General features: G+C 37.3%; 1 protein-coding gene across 1 annotated transcript in view; it reads left to right on the top strand.

Annotated features, from left to right (window-relative positions):
• Positions 1 to 15,921, top strand: part of AFF2 (AF4/FMR2 family member 2) — a 344,011-nt gene that overhangs the window by 83,794 nt on the left and 244,296 nt on the right. The window contains exon 2 of the mRNA XM_015860794.2: positions 14,067 to 14,187. Coding sequence (XP_015716280.2) covers positions 14,067 to 14,187 — 121 coding nt within the window. The remainder of the gene's footprint in view (positions 1 to 14,066; positions 14,188 to 15,921) is intronic.

Raw genomic sequence — 15,921 nt, 5'->3', positions numbered from 1 at the left:
GCCATTGTTTCCATATAGAGGAATTCAGTTCCCCCCTTAGCTTCATGCACACTCCCATGTCAGATGCCATTCTGTCAGGCTTTTCTTCTGCTGCTCTCTGTCATGGAATAAAATGTAACAGGAGAGTATTAGGAAGGTTCTGTTTATATTGTTATCCCACCAACATCTCTCTCTGACATGAGCCAAGATAATAAAACAGGAGGCATTACTTTTAGAGCAGCCCTCATAAAAAAGGCCTTTGCATTCACCTGTAAAGTCTTTATGTGCAGATTATGACATCTGCAACTCATGTTCTACAGGAATTCATTTTTAGTGAGATGATTTTTTTATTTTCCCTCGCCAGTGATCTATCTAAGCAAAAGCTATTGAAGCAAAAGGCATTTCCTGGGAATTAATGATTGTATGGGCGGAGTTGATAACCCATAGTACAAGCGAGGGCCATCTCTCCCAGCCCATCATTTATCTCCAGAAAATGCCCTGTACAAAGGTCACTGATTTACTGATTTTATTTTATTTTTTTTTAAAGTTAAAAAGGATAAGATATGGTAACATTTACTGTCTGCCTTTCTAATGGTACTCAGATACTATGCTTATATTTAATCTATTTTAACTCAATGGATTGATAGGATGACATAATGCACAGTGCTTAACAGCTTGATAAATATTAACTTATGGAACATTTATCAAGAATTAATGCTTCTCCAATAGTCAGTCAGAGCACTTAAACATTAGTTAGTATTTTATTCATTTGATAATTATTGGCTTCCTGAGTGCTAAAATTGAAGTCCTTGCTGGTGGTAGTGTCATTAAATCTCGGAAAGAGCAAACACTATAAACAATACTAATGGTAACGTTCTATATCAGCTTTAGCCTTATGACATGGTATGTGGTAGATGTCTTTGCTGATAGAGCAAAGAGCTTGTTGTGATAGTAGTAGCTCCATACTGTGACAAAGGGAGGTTAGTGGCATTGTGGGAGGTAAATGGACCAAGCTAGGACTATGGGAATCAGCTCCACTGCTGCCTCCAATCCCTCCTGTGGCCAGGAGTAAGTCTTGTCATCTCCCCATGCCTCAGTTTCTCAGTTTATAATGCACTTTGATAATGGCAGTTATTTACTTAACTACTGTTTGACCAGATCTGGCTGCAAAACCATATTTACGCTGATGTTCTGATGTACTGTAATCAAGTGAATTAACAGGAAGATTTTTAAAAAGCAAGCAAACTACATTTTATGCAGGAAAATACATAAAATCTGTGCAGAACCAGGGAGTCTAGTTGGTGCTGTTCACTCAGGTGTGTTCAGTGTTAGTGAGCTGACCTGGCAGAAGCCTGTGAGATCAGTAAGCATAGATAGATTTGCTTTCCAGAAGGGCAGGATGAGGTACAGAGCCAACAGGGCTATTTTGGTCCAGGTAGCAGAACCTCGCCAGTCATAAGAAGAGAATATTTACAGGACACATTTCTCCTGGTGTTAATTTGGTTCAGTACCAACTAGAAGTATATAAAGCTGTAGTTCTGCCTTTTGGCTGCTGCTTAATACCTTTCATAGCTGGCCCACGATTGTGAAGAGATAGATCTGCACGGCCATGACCTGATGACCTCCTTGGAACTGAAGTCATGTATTAAAGTATTTAAATCATCAAAATAAGTAAAGGTAAATGCTGTTTTGCATGTGCTTGTGACCAAGCTCAGAGTTACTGCTGCAAAAGCTGCTCCCAGGCCCCTGGGCATAGGGGCTGCCCTGGGCACAGAGGAGCCTACTTGCTGTGACATTACTGCAGGCACTGCCCACAGTGATGAGCTGCCTTCAGGTGCAGGCTGACCCTGTCAGTGATCTCTCTTTTCTTGGTGTTATACTTTTATGTTTTGTTTTGCCTCATCCTAGAGTTCTGACAGGGTGTGCTGTCAGTGGGCATGTCTGTCCCTACCAGGCCTGAGGAGGTGGGCAGGTCTCCTTGGCCCATAGGAGGATATGATGAGAGGGAGCCCTGTAGTAAACTTGATAGGATGTTTGCTTGAACAGATGTTATATTGATTCTAAAGCTGTAGTTATTCTTTGGTTAGGTAAGGTTGTTTGAAACTGACATTTAAAGAATGTGATTAAATAATACTGGAATATGTGGGGTTTTCTTTGGTTGGGGGTGCTGCTCTGTTCTGGGGTTTTTTGTTTTTTCATTAGGTGTTTGTTTGAGTTACATACATTAAGTTAGGGTAAGAAGAATAACTATAGTCTAAAAATTGGAGAATCCTTCCTACACTGACAGTAATATACACATTTTTTAGGCTTTCACTGTAGCAAAGCAAGAATTTCAAGTGGAAAATTGTTAATTTACTATAATGAATTGAAACATGAAAAAACAAATATTTAGTTAATTGCCTCATAAATCTGTCTGTTACTATCAGTGGAATTAAATTGATAAACAGTTCTTTAAAATTAATTTCCACATGGCAGTGTGCAGATTTTATTTTATTCAAACCCCATTAGGTATTTGTATGAAAGAAAACATAAATTTGCATTTCTGTCACATTAAAGAGTGTGTATGACAAAACACACATTTCCTTCCATGGATACTGAGGCCTTAATACATTTGACATAATGAGGAGAGCTAGATGCTTGCTATTTTCAAAGGCAATACCAACTTAAAAGTGGAAGTACATCAGACTTTTTTGATCGTATCATGCCACTTTACTGTTAATACAGCTGAACTCATTTTGCTTTTGGGGTCAGGAGATCGTGGACACAACGCTTGAAGGTCACATAAGGTTTTGGGCTGTTGCCAGTGCTGTGAAAATGTTTTGAGAGGCCAAGGGAAGGCCGGCTCTTTCTAGGAGGCTGGTGAGCTTTTTTCTGGTGCTTTGGGAAGAGGAGGATTTGATGTCCATGTCCTCGGGCCTGAATTGCCTTCACTGGCATGGCTTTTCCAGGCTCAGTCCTGTTATGGCAGCACCTGTGGGACCTTGGTATGAAAAGAGCTGGCAAGCTGAGTGCTGTTGTACTTTAATCACCTAATGACACTATGCCCTGTGCAGTATCAGTTTTTCAAAGTAAGTGAGTCAGTACATGAAATTAAATCATTTGATACACTCCATCCTTCAGCAAATGTAATAAGAACATCCTTACTGACCTCTCCCAGTGACATTCATTGGAAGAAAACTTGTCTCACTGTGTGTGACCCAGTGTTCTGGAAACTCAAATAAAGATAATTCTTTCTTGCTGTACAGTGCTGTTAGATATTCTCAGAATTTAACTGGATGGTTGTCATCTCAGAAGTTACTAGTGGACAAATGGTTGCAAATTACAGCTGATCTTATGGTGAAGTGCAATGCCTGGGAGACAGTACTCCTCAGTTTAATTCCCATAGCTGTCTCTGGCTTCTTGAATGACCTCAGTCAACTTACTTGAACTTTCATTCCCTCTGTTGTTTTGCCTGAAATCAATAGTTACTCCTTCCCACAGGCATAGTCGGACATGATTTGTACTGATTTGTGAAGAGCTTTGAGATCCTCTGAAAAAGCTAGCTAGAGTGACAAAGCATTAGTGGCAGTGATGACCTATAAGACTTCAGAAGAATGAGGTTGCAAGCACATTTTCATTTAGCTTTAATAATACTTTAATAATCAAAAGAAGAAATGTAATGTTTAATATTTAAACAAAATTGCATTCACTTTCTTTGCATGTTGAGTGAGAATTAAAGCAGGATGGAAGCTAGTTTACATATTTTTACACTAGACTGTTTTATTATTAAATATTGAAATATGCTGTAGTTGGCCAGCCTCCAGTGAATAGTATTCAACTTACTAACATCACATTTGAATATTTGCAAGTTACATAGTATATTTCTATTAGACAAATGATTGATGATAAGGAATTTTGAGAAGATGCACTTCTAGTTATCTTTATGTAATGAAAATAAATAACAATACTTATTTGCTGGTTAATAGAAGGAACAGAAATACTTATAAAGGGTTTGTAGTGTAAATAACTGGATGCAGTAATCCATGTATCTAGTCTTCAGAGGTCATAGTATAGTTAGTATCATGGGATCCATGTTTCAGATTCTCTGGAGACCAAAGAGATCCAGAGCTTCCTGTCCCTCTGCCTTTAGTAAATGTAGGTACCTGAAAACACACATGTAAATTCTCTTCTTGTGTATCTGATAAAATGCAAACAACTTTGTTAAATCAGGTTTTCAGGTCTGTGTGAATGGCGAAGTTAGTTTAAGATAAAAGTGATAATTTTCTAGTGAGCTGTGAAACTGCTTACCACATGAAACTTAAAGTGTTATGATATCTGGCCTATTTGTCATTATCACAAATCTAGTTCCCATCCAACACACATCAAAATCACCAGGAAAATTACCGGCAACAGCAGTTGAAGTTGAACTATGCCCTTAGAGAGGATGTAACCCTCTTCACTGATGATGAACTTTGCACTGCTTTGATTAAACTATTTTTTCATAGTTTATACTTGGTTTATAAATGAGGAATAAACATTGCTTTTGTGTTGGAGGCAAGAGAGTATCTGTTAAAGATTATCCCTTTATAAGCTAAAGTGATGATAATCCATTCACCTGTTGACACTCTTTCTACTTAGAAAGAATAACTAGAAAATATTGTTCTATCCTAATCTGTGTGTAACAGGTACCTTATTAGCGTGAGGCTTTCTAATGTCTAATTGAAGAAGACCCAAGATTTAGAGTTTGTGATGTTCTAGGTTCTTTCCAATCTGATATTATTAAGTCTCAGGATGCCACAAGTTTGTTTTACCTCCTGCATTTCGCTCATTTACTTGAGATATATTTTATGATGGCAGTGAAAAAGAAGATGCATGTTTACTTGAATTTGAAATGAGAGTGCCCTGCATTTATTTGATCGTCTCTTCCTTTCCAGTAGATATTACTGCAACAACCGGAAGCAATTATATAGTGTTTCAACTGAGAGAATAATGATTTATTAGGAGATAATTTCTTTAGACATAATCCTAAATAACAATAAATTAAATTATGTTAGACTTACAGCACTACTTGGCCGTGTATTGGGGTCTCTGAATCAGTCTGCGCGTGTGTACACTATACACAAAAACCTATGTGTACTTCTCTTTCAATCTAGAATTGATGAATGAAAACCATCCTACTGAATTTTTAATTTTCCTGTGGTGTTATTATTCTGCACAAGTTAAGTTTTAAAACATGTGGTTAAAGAGCTGCACAGCATGTGAAAATGCTCAGGGGAGTGGAGGGGCCTGTTAGTAAATGAGTGCATTGATTAGAGTTGTAGGAGTAGCTCGGAAGTACTTCTGTGATAAAATACTCAAGCAGTTGAGTCTGCTGATTCATCTGTCTCCAAAAGGATGTGTTAATCAATGATTGTTTTGTAACATTTTTGAAAAAGATAGAGTTATGTTAGCTGCCTATTGCACATTGTTTCCAGTATTTCAAGGAAGTGTTTGGAAAATGTGGAGACTCAAGTTTTAAGGATGCATCCTACAGGTGTCTATAAAAGTTGTAAGTAGCAATATTAAAATTATAAAAATGAAGAAGGTGAAAACAAAACCAGGGTTCCAAAGTGTTTTTCAGCTGAGATGTAAGAATGAAGCCTGTATGCATTAGATAGTAACATATTAAATCACTTCCATTTCCATTTATTAAAATATATTTTATTCTTTCTGAATGTGGTGCATGTATAAAAAAAAAAACCAAAAACTTAGAGGAATATTTTGAAGCACACTTTTGTTTACTAATTTTTAATCATAGAATGGCCTGGGTTGAAAAGGACCATAATGACCATCTAGTTCAACACCTCCCACCATATGCAGGGCCACCAACCACTAGACCAGGCTGCCCAGAGCCACATCCAGCCTGGCCTTGAATGTCTCCAGGGATGGGGCATCCACAACCTCCCTGGGCAACCTGTTCCAGTGCGTCACCACCCTCTGTGAAAAACTTTCTCTTAATCTCTAACCTAAACCTCCCCTGTCTTAGTTTAAAACCATTCCCCCTTGTCCTATCACTATCCACCCTCGTAAACAGGGTGATAACCAACCAAAGAAAGAACAGACTCTTATGAGCACTATTAGAACATCTTTAATTGCTTCAAATTATTGTTGTTCCTTGGGAGTAAGACTTGTACATATATAATCTTGATTATAGTACCATGCAGAATTTGCTCTTGATGTGTATAAAGAATAATGCACAGCATGCAACTAAACACAATCTGTATTTATTAGTAACAGATTAATATGTTAAGTGCTGGTGAGTGGGAGAAGTATGACGGCAGCTAGGAAACTGTGCTCTGGAATGTTTTTGGATTATACTGTGTACTTTGACAAAGACCTAATGGCTTCATTGCCATCAGTGAATTTTGAAGAAATTTCTAATACCCAAAAAGATAAACAGAATCTTTAAAAAGACTGTGTGAAAATTGAAGCAATATTCTGTTAAATTCAAAAGGCAGTGAAATTCAGAATTTGGGTGGAACCTCCCTGTCCATCCCCCTAGTTGTTATCTGAGTCTCTGTACATTCACAGGACATTACCCATCTAATAGAGCTTCCTAATCCAGGTCCAGTGTCTTGAATGTAATTCATCTGATGGCAAAAATGCTCATAAATTTCACCTTTATGTGAGTTTGCTACAGTTTATTAGCAGTTCAGTGTAAATCATAACTAAATTACTGAATTCCAGGTGTTACTAGAAAATTGGTATCAGTGCGTTGATGTGCATTCATTTATTAAAACAAATAAAGATCATGACAAAAGCAACAAAAAATACACCATTATTTTAATATTTTATTTACATATAATAGAGCTCTCACTCTCAGAAAAATGTGTTGTAAATCCATTTAATGTGGTTGGTGTACTAATGATTGTCTTTTAATGTCCTTCAGAGTTGTGTTTATTTTAGATCTGCTTTTCTCTTCTGTTTCCTTTTTCCCTTTTCCTTCAGTTTTGCTTTTGTTTCTTTTACAATAAGACTAAACTGACAGTGAACTGTAACAGGACTCCAAGACATACCTTGAATGTACATTATTAACCAAATTACAATCAGTGATGTCGTTTACACATGTTGCCTTTCAAAGCATGAACGTATTCATTTAATTTGCTTTTTAAATATCCATGACAGTGTCCCTGAGCATTTTAATAAAACAGAAACAGTTAATTATTGCTGAATAAGAATGTCTACATAAAGTGGTCTGCGGCTTACAGTGTATCTGACAGCACTTCCCTCCCAAAAGAAAATTGTGTAAATTGCCGCTTACTATCATTTTAAATAAATAAGCCTTATATTGACTCTGTTTCTCTTTTTCTTTCCCACCCCTCTGCAATACTGTTCAGCAACCCTACTTTCAGTGGGACCATTTCTATTACAGAGTGATTGAACTCTGATTTACACATCAATTACCCAACTTCATGGAGATTTTCATGCTCCCCTAACTGACATCAATGAAGCATAACTGCCTAAGAGCTTTATTTCATCCCGGTTTTTGATAACAGACTGATAACTAATCATATCGAAAGACAATGTGCCATGATACAGGAAACAATAAATGCTCCCCATTGAAACCTCATCTATTCTTTATACACTTACTATTCAGGAAGTTATCTTTACCATCCATTCCCCCAAATTATTCCTTCAGAATTCATGTTTAGGAAAGGTTTGAGACTACATAATTCTGAAAGGAAGATAAATTGAGTGAAAATAGCATTTTCTAGATACTTGGGGGAAAATATCTAAAGGGAATGAAGAATGTGACAAATATAAGACTAACCCTCAGTCTTCTAGCTTAAATTTCCATAAATTGCCTTGGGGTCTCTCGGGTGTTATTTTGTTCAGAGGCTTTAATCTTATGTATTCTCTATCAACCAGTCTATGGGAATGGCGCTGTTTTTGATGCAAATTGTTAAGAGTTTTAGCTCATGTGGATAGATAACCAGTGACCAGCTCAAGTGTTTCTCTACAGAACTACTGAAAATCAAAGACGGGATATTCTATATTTTAAAATAAATCTTATATCTCAATGTACAGTGATTGATATGTTCAGTGTTACTTTCAGTAACTATTCATACTATGATGAAGAACACAGCATTAAAGTAAATGTTAAATACAGGAGAGAGAGAAGTACAGACTTATTCTATCATGGTCTGATTGGCCCCTGTTAAGTAGTAAAATTACCAGGACAAAGACAGAGAAGCAATAGTGCTGAACAGATGAAGAAGAATTTTGCTATTTTAAATGTGGTACTGCTCATGATTTTTATCATTAAGGGAAACAAAAACTTCAGATGGATCAGGAAGATATGTTAAATTAACCATATTTTTGTTAAAGATCAGGTTTTCAAGTTCTCCTCATTTACTAAATACATTTTAAGAACTGTAATGAAATTTAAGACCTTGGGCTGACTTTTTTTTAATTTGGAGTAAAGGTAATGAGATACCAGAGTATGTACTGGGAGAATATACCAAGGAAGCCTCTTCTTCCCCCATACAGTATTGTTGTAGTCTGGTTTTGCATGAAATCAATGGAGTAATGCTGAGATAAGTCTAAAGTAAAGTAGAGGTAAATTGCTACTGTAATGTATTTGCTAGAAATGAGATTTCACCTTGTTTGTTTTTTTGTTGGAACTGCTCCTAGCCTTGTATTTTCCCTCATATTGAAATATGATTGCCCTCATGTGGAAGAGCAGTCAAGGGTTTACTTTCAACATAGGAATATTCTGATTGACTTGAGCTGAATTTTTCACATATGCCAGTTATAGTCACAAGCGGTTTTTGGTTGGGATATTCAGTACGTTGCTCAGATGTAGGAATGTTCAAGAAAGTCCTGTTTCTGGTGTTACTTCACCAACTTCCAGAGCGCTTGTGGCAGAACAACAGATCTGTCCCAGAGTCATAACTGTGAAGATATAACCTTGGGAATGGTTTTTTAGTTCTAAAATTGGTACCAGTTTACATCCACTGCATCTTAGTTTAGAAACATTTGTATTTCTTCTTTCCACAAATGAACAACATTTTGGTTTGAGAGCTTCTTTTATTGTTTAGGCTAGACTGGTATTTTGAGGCTGAGTGGAGAGCAAGTCTGAAAGGGGAAAGCTTGATTTGATCAGCATGAATTTCTTTAGACACTGAAAACAGCAACTACTTTCCTCCTAACTTGTGGATAAATGCTTTTTTTTCTTCAATGTTGCACATTTATCCTTTGGCATGTAGTCTGCCACTACTATAAAGCTTCTCTGTTTCTGCTTTTTTATTGATCCTTTCCCCACTGCACTTCTGTTGTTCTGGCTGAATCAACAGAGCGGTGTTCTGTTCTCATTCATGATTTTTTTTTCTGCAACATTAGGCATTTGATCACTCTCTTCTGCTTTTTCTTCTTGTCACTGTGACTACTCCTTCAAATTTGTTTGGTATGACTTATTTCTTCCACCCTGTCTCCACCATCAGGCTCATCTGCCTTTCATAGTCTTCCATGCTTTGGGAGACTACTTCTTTAGTTACGACATCTTTGAAGATAAACCTGAAATGCTAGGTCTCAGCCTTCAGCTCTTCATTTCACTTCTTCATCCTTCTCTTTACTTCTTCCTTCTAACCTCTCACTCTTTTGCAGTCCTAAAAAAATTGTCTTTTGCACCATATCCTATTACTTTCTCTACAGATGAATGCACCGTCCTTTCCAATGCCTGCGTTTTTCTACTACTTCTACTTCTCATTTTTTAGACTGTTCATGTCTGACTTCCTTCTCTTCAAATCAGGTCCATGTTTTTCAGCTTCCAGCCCAACATCCAGGTGCATGCTTGCCATCTTTTGTCCTGCCTGCAGCTGCTGGTCTGTCCATCATCTGTTTCCCAGCCATGCTTGGTGCCACACAGCCTGCCCTGCTGGCACTGCATGTTCAGCCAGGCCGAGCACCTGCTCTGTCACAGTGCATCACCTCACCACTATTCCCGAGGACATTTGTAGCTGAGAAAAAATAATGAATGTTTGCTGGCCTGATAGTAAAGGATTAAGTATAAAACACTGTTATTTGAAATGCATTTGCAGCTTGTCTTGATGTTAAACCAGACCAAAACATCAATGCAGTTATGGTTACTATTTTTTTTCTTTCCATTATATTTAATTATCAGCACCCTGGTAATTTTTAGACCAATGGTCTCTTGTACTCTGTAGCATTCTTTCTGCTCACCATTCCTGCTTTTCTTAGATTTATGTACAGACTTCCCTGTTCTAATTCAATTATTAATCTAATAAGCGGTAACGAAACAATAAAGCTCATGTATTTAAATGGCCTTGTTACCTAATAGCTGTATCTAGGGAGCTGGTCTCCTCAGATATAATGGGTATTGTGTCCTCTAGCTGGTTGGTTTTTTTGGTTTTTTTTTTCCTTTTAAAATGTGTATGAAACTCTGTGATTTCCTGCTCTCCTGGCATTAGAAGTGTCATGAAGTATTTCTCATACTAAAGAGACAGAATGAACTCTGTTGTTCCTCATAGTGACTGTAGTTTTCATTGACACCTTCACTATTCACGTATCTGTATTTCACAGAACATTAGTTAGGCTTAATATTAAACATAAGCCTCAGAGATTGTGTTGTGACCACATTAAAAGTTTCTGTGGAACATCCTGCTACTTTCTCAGTGTACTGGGACCTTAAGGTCTAATCAGTATTACTCTTTGGATCCTAAAGAACTCAGAAAAGTTGTTATTATAATCTGACCTTATCTTAGTTAACTTTCTATATCCACAGTCAGTGCCATGTCAGGCTTTCACATGGTGAAAGTGCATTTGCAGAGGAATAAGCCAAGAAATTGCTCTGACAGGATAAGCAACCACTTCCTTTTGAGCACACTTACAGCTGTGTGATTAAAGAGTTCAAAAAGAACTTTTCATTTATTTATTTTTATTTTTATTAATTTATTATTCTCACAGGACAATATATGAGAAAAATTAGGATTGATTTGGAGACTGCAAATTTACTTAGAGCTTTGCTTATGTGCTACTCATGGATTGGTAGTCTTCAGGCATCTTTGGAGACCAGGGCATGAACTGGACCTTTGTGCTTGTGTACTGGGTGCATGGATAATACATCTTTGATGTGCATGGGAAGAGAACTACCTAAGTATGTTTCTTTGGGGGAAAAAAAAAAAAAAAAAAAAAAAAAAAGCGCTTTAAAAAAACAAAGCAAACAAACTTATGTAAATTGTCTTAAAGCCTTTGCTGCTTTTTCACCATTAAGATGCAGCAAAATGCTTCCAGTTGGCTTGCTAAATGTTTCACATGCTTGAAACTCGAGCAAACGTTCATCTAAAATGCTGAAACTTTCACATGAAAGGTGAGATCTCTTCTTCTGTGCTGAAATCTGTGATTGGTGTTCTATAGCCAGATTCCATTCAATTTGTTTGGATGCAGGATTTCACCCTGAAACTCTGGGCCAAGGTTGCCATTGTGAGAATGTAAATGCATCCATAGTTTTCATGAACGATTCTTTCTGGAGTGGCAGTGCTTGGATTGCGACTGTTCCTATAAGAAAAAAGTTAATCACGCAGGATCCTACTTGCTTTAAATTCACTAATTTGAATGACTGTTCTGAAGTTGGGACTAGATGCAACAAAGACTCGACTCGTGCTCTCTCTTTACCTTGTAGCTTGTAATTTGCAACATTGTTCTAGCAGCATATGATCATGTATAGAATAGGAAAGTGACTGTTGGTTGCAACAGTTTCCCTATCTCTCCCTCAGGTAACTAGGAACTTGTGCTATTATCTGTTGCAAAAAAATACCAATAATGATTATAACAATGTTCTGAATCTTGCTGTTGGTGAATGAATGTGGGCCAGTAATGTCACTACATCAAGAGATATTATAAATAAATAAAATCTGGCATTTTCCAAAATTCAGAGGAAAAACATGGATAGAAATCATTTAATTCAGCCTGTGTAGGTGGCTTTGTCTTCTGTTTGTGAGCCATGCTCAAGCAACCCAAACCTGATTGATCCTGAGTTGCTTGTAGCAATTATTAATTCATATTTTGAGGTAAAGATTGCGTTTGTCTGTCATTTTTATTTCCCTTCCTGTACAAAAACAGCATAAGGGATAGAGGGAGTCATCAAGAAACAGACACATGCTTTCCTGTGCTCTCTGTGGGGCTCACAGGTTCAAACACAACCTGCCTGAATCATAAGAACTTTAATTGAGTAGATAAAGAGGTCCTCGTAATTATAAACTGCAGTAGGTATAACAAGGGGCTAAATACATAGCTGTGGTTTTAATTACCTGGTGCTTCAAATTAGTAATTGTGGTTTCACTCAGAAATCAGTGACTTTATACACTGTTAAAGCCTCATCACTGTGCAGTTCATTCCTCATTATATCTCTCCGTGTGAAGCTTTCAATATAACATCATGCTGAGCTAAAAAGGCAAAAGTTGTAGATATTTGGTTATCTTCCAAGTGCAGTGTAGCTCTATAGAGATTTAATTCATTCTCACCAGAGATAGGAGAATTAACTGTTCTCTGTTACATATGTGATATGTCCATTTGTGTGTAGGCATTTGTGCATAGAGCGTGGGCATGGATATGTATGTGTGTGCATGTGCATGTCCAGAATCTATCAGGGAAACATTACTTAGAGCAGATGACATCAGTGCATATACCAAATCTGTTATTCAAATTGTCATCTGGAATTTGGTAGCTAATTAACTGGCACAAAGTAGAGCCAAAAGCCTCGTAACAAATCAAATATGAGTTGAAAGCACAGAAGTGTTCCTTAATGCTTGTCGCATGAGGGGTTGTCAGAGTAAGTTGAAGCATGCATCTATCTCCTCCTTTCCTCTTTGCTTTCCTCCCCCTCTTCAGTTTTTTAAGTATGTATTTTCCCTCTGAGGAGTGGGAAGTATCTTGCAGAACCAGGAGACCAAAGTACTTTAGTGCTTTTCAGGGAAGAAGTGGATATGATCTTTCAGCTCATGGTCTGGGTCTGGCAGGTGCACAAAATAAGCTGATGTGCAGATAAGTGCCACTAGCTATTGTAGCACCAAACCAATAGATGCTTTTCTGTCTGTTTGTTTGTTTGTGTGTGTGTTTAAAAGTTATCTGCTATTAGAATCAAATATCCTAAGGTCTCTTCTGGGACTCTGCTCCAGAAACACATTTTAAAAAACCCTTGACACCCACAATGAAGCCAAACAAAAACGTTGACAATTACCTGGGGCAAAATTAGGTGGTCTAAGTCACACGAGGCTTGCTGGAGCCCTGGGGTGGATATAGACAAGTCTTACACAGTTAAATGGATTTAAGGCGTTTTTGTGCATCCCTGGCTTCATGTTATCTTTCTTTGCAGAGATATGTTCTTTGAAGATGCATGTGTATGCATTGTGTCAAAATTTATTTTATACATAGAATCATGGAATCATAGAATAGCCTGGGTTGAAAAAGATGATAATGTTCATATAGTTTTAACCCCCCTGCCATAGGCAGGTTTGCCAACCACCAGACCAGGCTGGCCAGAGCCACATCCAGCCTAGCCTTGAAAGCCTCCAGGGATGGGGCATCCAAAACCTCCTTGGGCAACTTGTTCCAAGAGATCTGTGTCTTTCCTGTACTGGGCACCTTGACTCAGTATTCAAGATGGGGCTTCACAGGAGCTGAGGGGAACAATCACCTCCTGCTGGCCACTCCTCTTTTAATGCAGCCAAGGATATAGTTGCCCTTCCAAATTACAGGTGCCCAGTGCAGGCTTGTGTCCAGCTTCTCATCTACCAGGACCCCCAAGTCCTTCTCCACAGGGCTGCTCTTGTGCATTATGTTCTATTAATTTGAAAAGGCCATACCATCTTTTTCATTTTGAAAGCGTACTGACTAGTTCGTGTTAGGCAGTTTCACATAGTATTTTGACTCCAAATTTACATTAAGGAAAATGATGAAGAGGCTTCTTTTTTTTTTCTTTTTTTTTTTTTTTCTTTCAGAATTATCTTCAGGAGTTACATAGTTTCTGATGTTTTGCTGTTCTTACTAATTGTAATGAAGATATAACTACATTATAGGAAAAATAATGTACTGTCTATTTTGTCTTTCAGTCACTATGAGCAGGACCGGAATGCACTTAAGCGGAAGGAGTGGGAGAGAAGAAACCAGGAAGTCCAGCAAGATGAAGACCTCTTTGCTTCAGGTTTTAATCTCTTTGGGGAACCCTACAAGGTAAACTGCATTGTCATGTTTTACATTTTTAGAATGCCTTTTACCTGAATGCATTTTGCATATATAAATAAAACTTCACACCAAACTAAGGGAAGGAAGTGTAACATCTATGCTGGTACTTGCACTCTTGAGAACACTCATGTTCCAAATCAGCATTTGGTGGAAGAGCAAACTGCCTGCTCCACCCAGCATTGTATGCTAACGTTAGCAGAATCAGGAATTTGCTTGAAGTCCAATTAAAGATGTTTTTCTTTAAACATTCACCAAAGCCCAACAATAGATGTATGTGTAGCTGGTATCTGTACCAGTGGGGTCATGCCTGCAGAAATAACACTTAGCCCATTTAGTTTAAGAAGAAATATACCTGAATTGTTAGAACTGATGGACTTCTCTATTAATGGTGAGTCCATAAGCATTCTTTTGCAATCATAACTATCCAAATAAGTCTTTTGGGAGAGTGCCTGAATCCTTGCAAACCATAACAAGGATATGATGGTGACTTTTGACGTGTCTTATTCTCTCTAAGGAGCTATGCTGCCTGAGATTTTCCTCACCCAGGGATGTCCCCCTTTATGATTTCTGCTGCTTTGATTTTCAGTGAGACGTTCCCTGAAGATTTCATCAGAATGTAAATTTCCATATCTCTTTCTCCTCCCAATCAGTGGCATCCATTGAAAGGCCACCACTTCATCTTTCCATTTCACATTGTTAACAGCTGTATGGAGGATGAGGGCTCTTTGAAAATCACCAGAAAAGGAGGAGAAAAGACTGGCATTAATATCAAATGGTGTCTAATAATTATAGCCTGGTAGACTTATTCAGCCAGATAAGGATTAAGCAGTGGGAGAGTTTGTGTTTTGTTGTCTTTATAAAAATTTAATCATTGCATTATTTCTTAATTGGACCACATTTTAGCACCTTTATTTAGCAGAAATAGTGTATTATTCTCCAACAGTTTTGTTGATACTTCCTGCAAATCCAATGCAATCAAATCCCACATTGGATTATTTTCCTCATCAAATCCAATGATCACTTTAGTGCTCATTGGAATTTCAATGTATAGACAAATATGCAAATCAGTGCTCAGTTTTGGGTTGGAAATGCTTACCCCAATGTTTATCTATTTTGGAATAGGAGTTATAATATCTAATTTTACATTTAAAAAAATGACCTGGTATTTTCTAGAGAGAATTTTCTTTATAGATATATATATCAAAAAAATAAGTAAAAGACAAACCCAGAGCACACAGACACTTCATTGCTTTTCACATGTTTACAGTGGAGATATTAGGATCTGTGAAACTGAACAGAGCAGACTGTATGGTACAAAAGTATCATCGTGATAAGTTGAGAAATGTATAAACTAAGAGGAAATTGCATGCACAAATAAGTATATAAAATCTGCAAAATAAGGAAAACTAAGGGAGCACTAGGTCTTTCCTTTATTTCACAGTATGAAAAAAGGACAAAGTAGGAAGTCTGACGTTTCTTTTCCATGTCCTACATTTCTATCAACCTGCCATACTATAATTTCCTAGGAACGAATCAAGAACTGGATCTGACTCATAAGTGAATAAGTAATTTGTATCCTTAAGCAATTGCTAAGCTGAATTCAGGGTTTTATTCATGTTTATTCTGGAATAAAATTAAGTTGTCATGGGATGAAGATGAATGTACTTCATGTTCAGTTTAAAGTCCTTTTCCATTTTGAAATGAACGGATGTTTCTGTGTGG

This window comes from Coturnix japonica, chromosome 4 (genome assembly GCF_001577835.2).
Source record: "Coturnix japonica isolate 7356 chromosome 4, Coturnix japonica 2.1, whole genome shotgun sequence".
Taxonomy (NCBI): Eukaryota; Metazoa; Chordata; class Aves; order Galliformes; family Phasianidae; genus Coturnix; species Coturnix japonica.
Note: the sequence above shows the minus strand (reverse complement) of the source record. Positions and strands in the feature narration are given on the sequence as shown.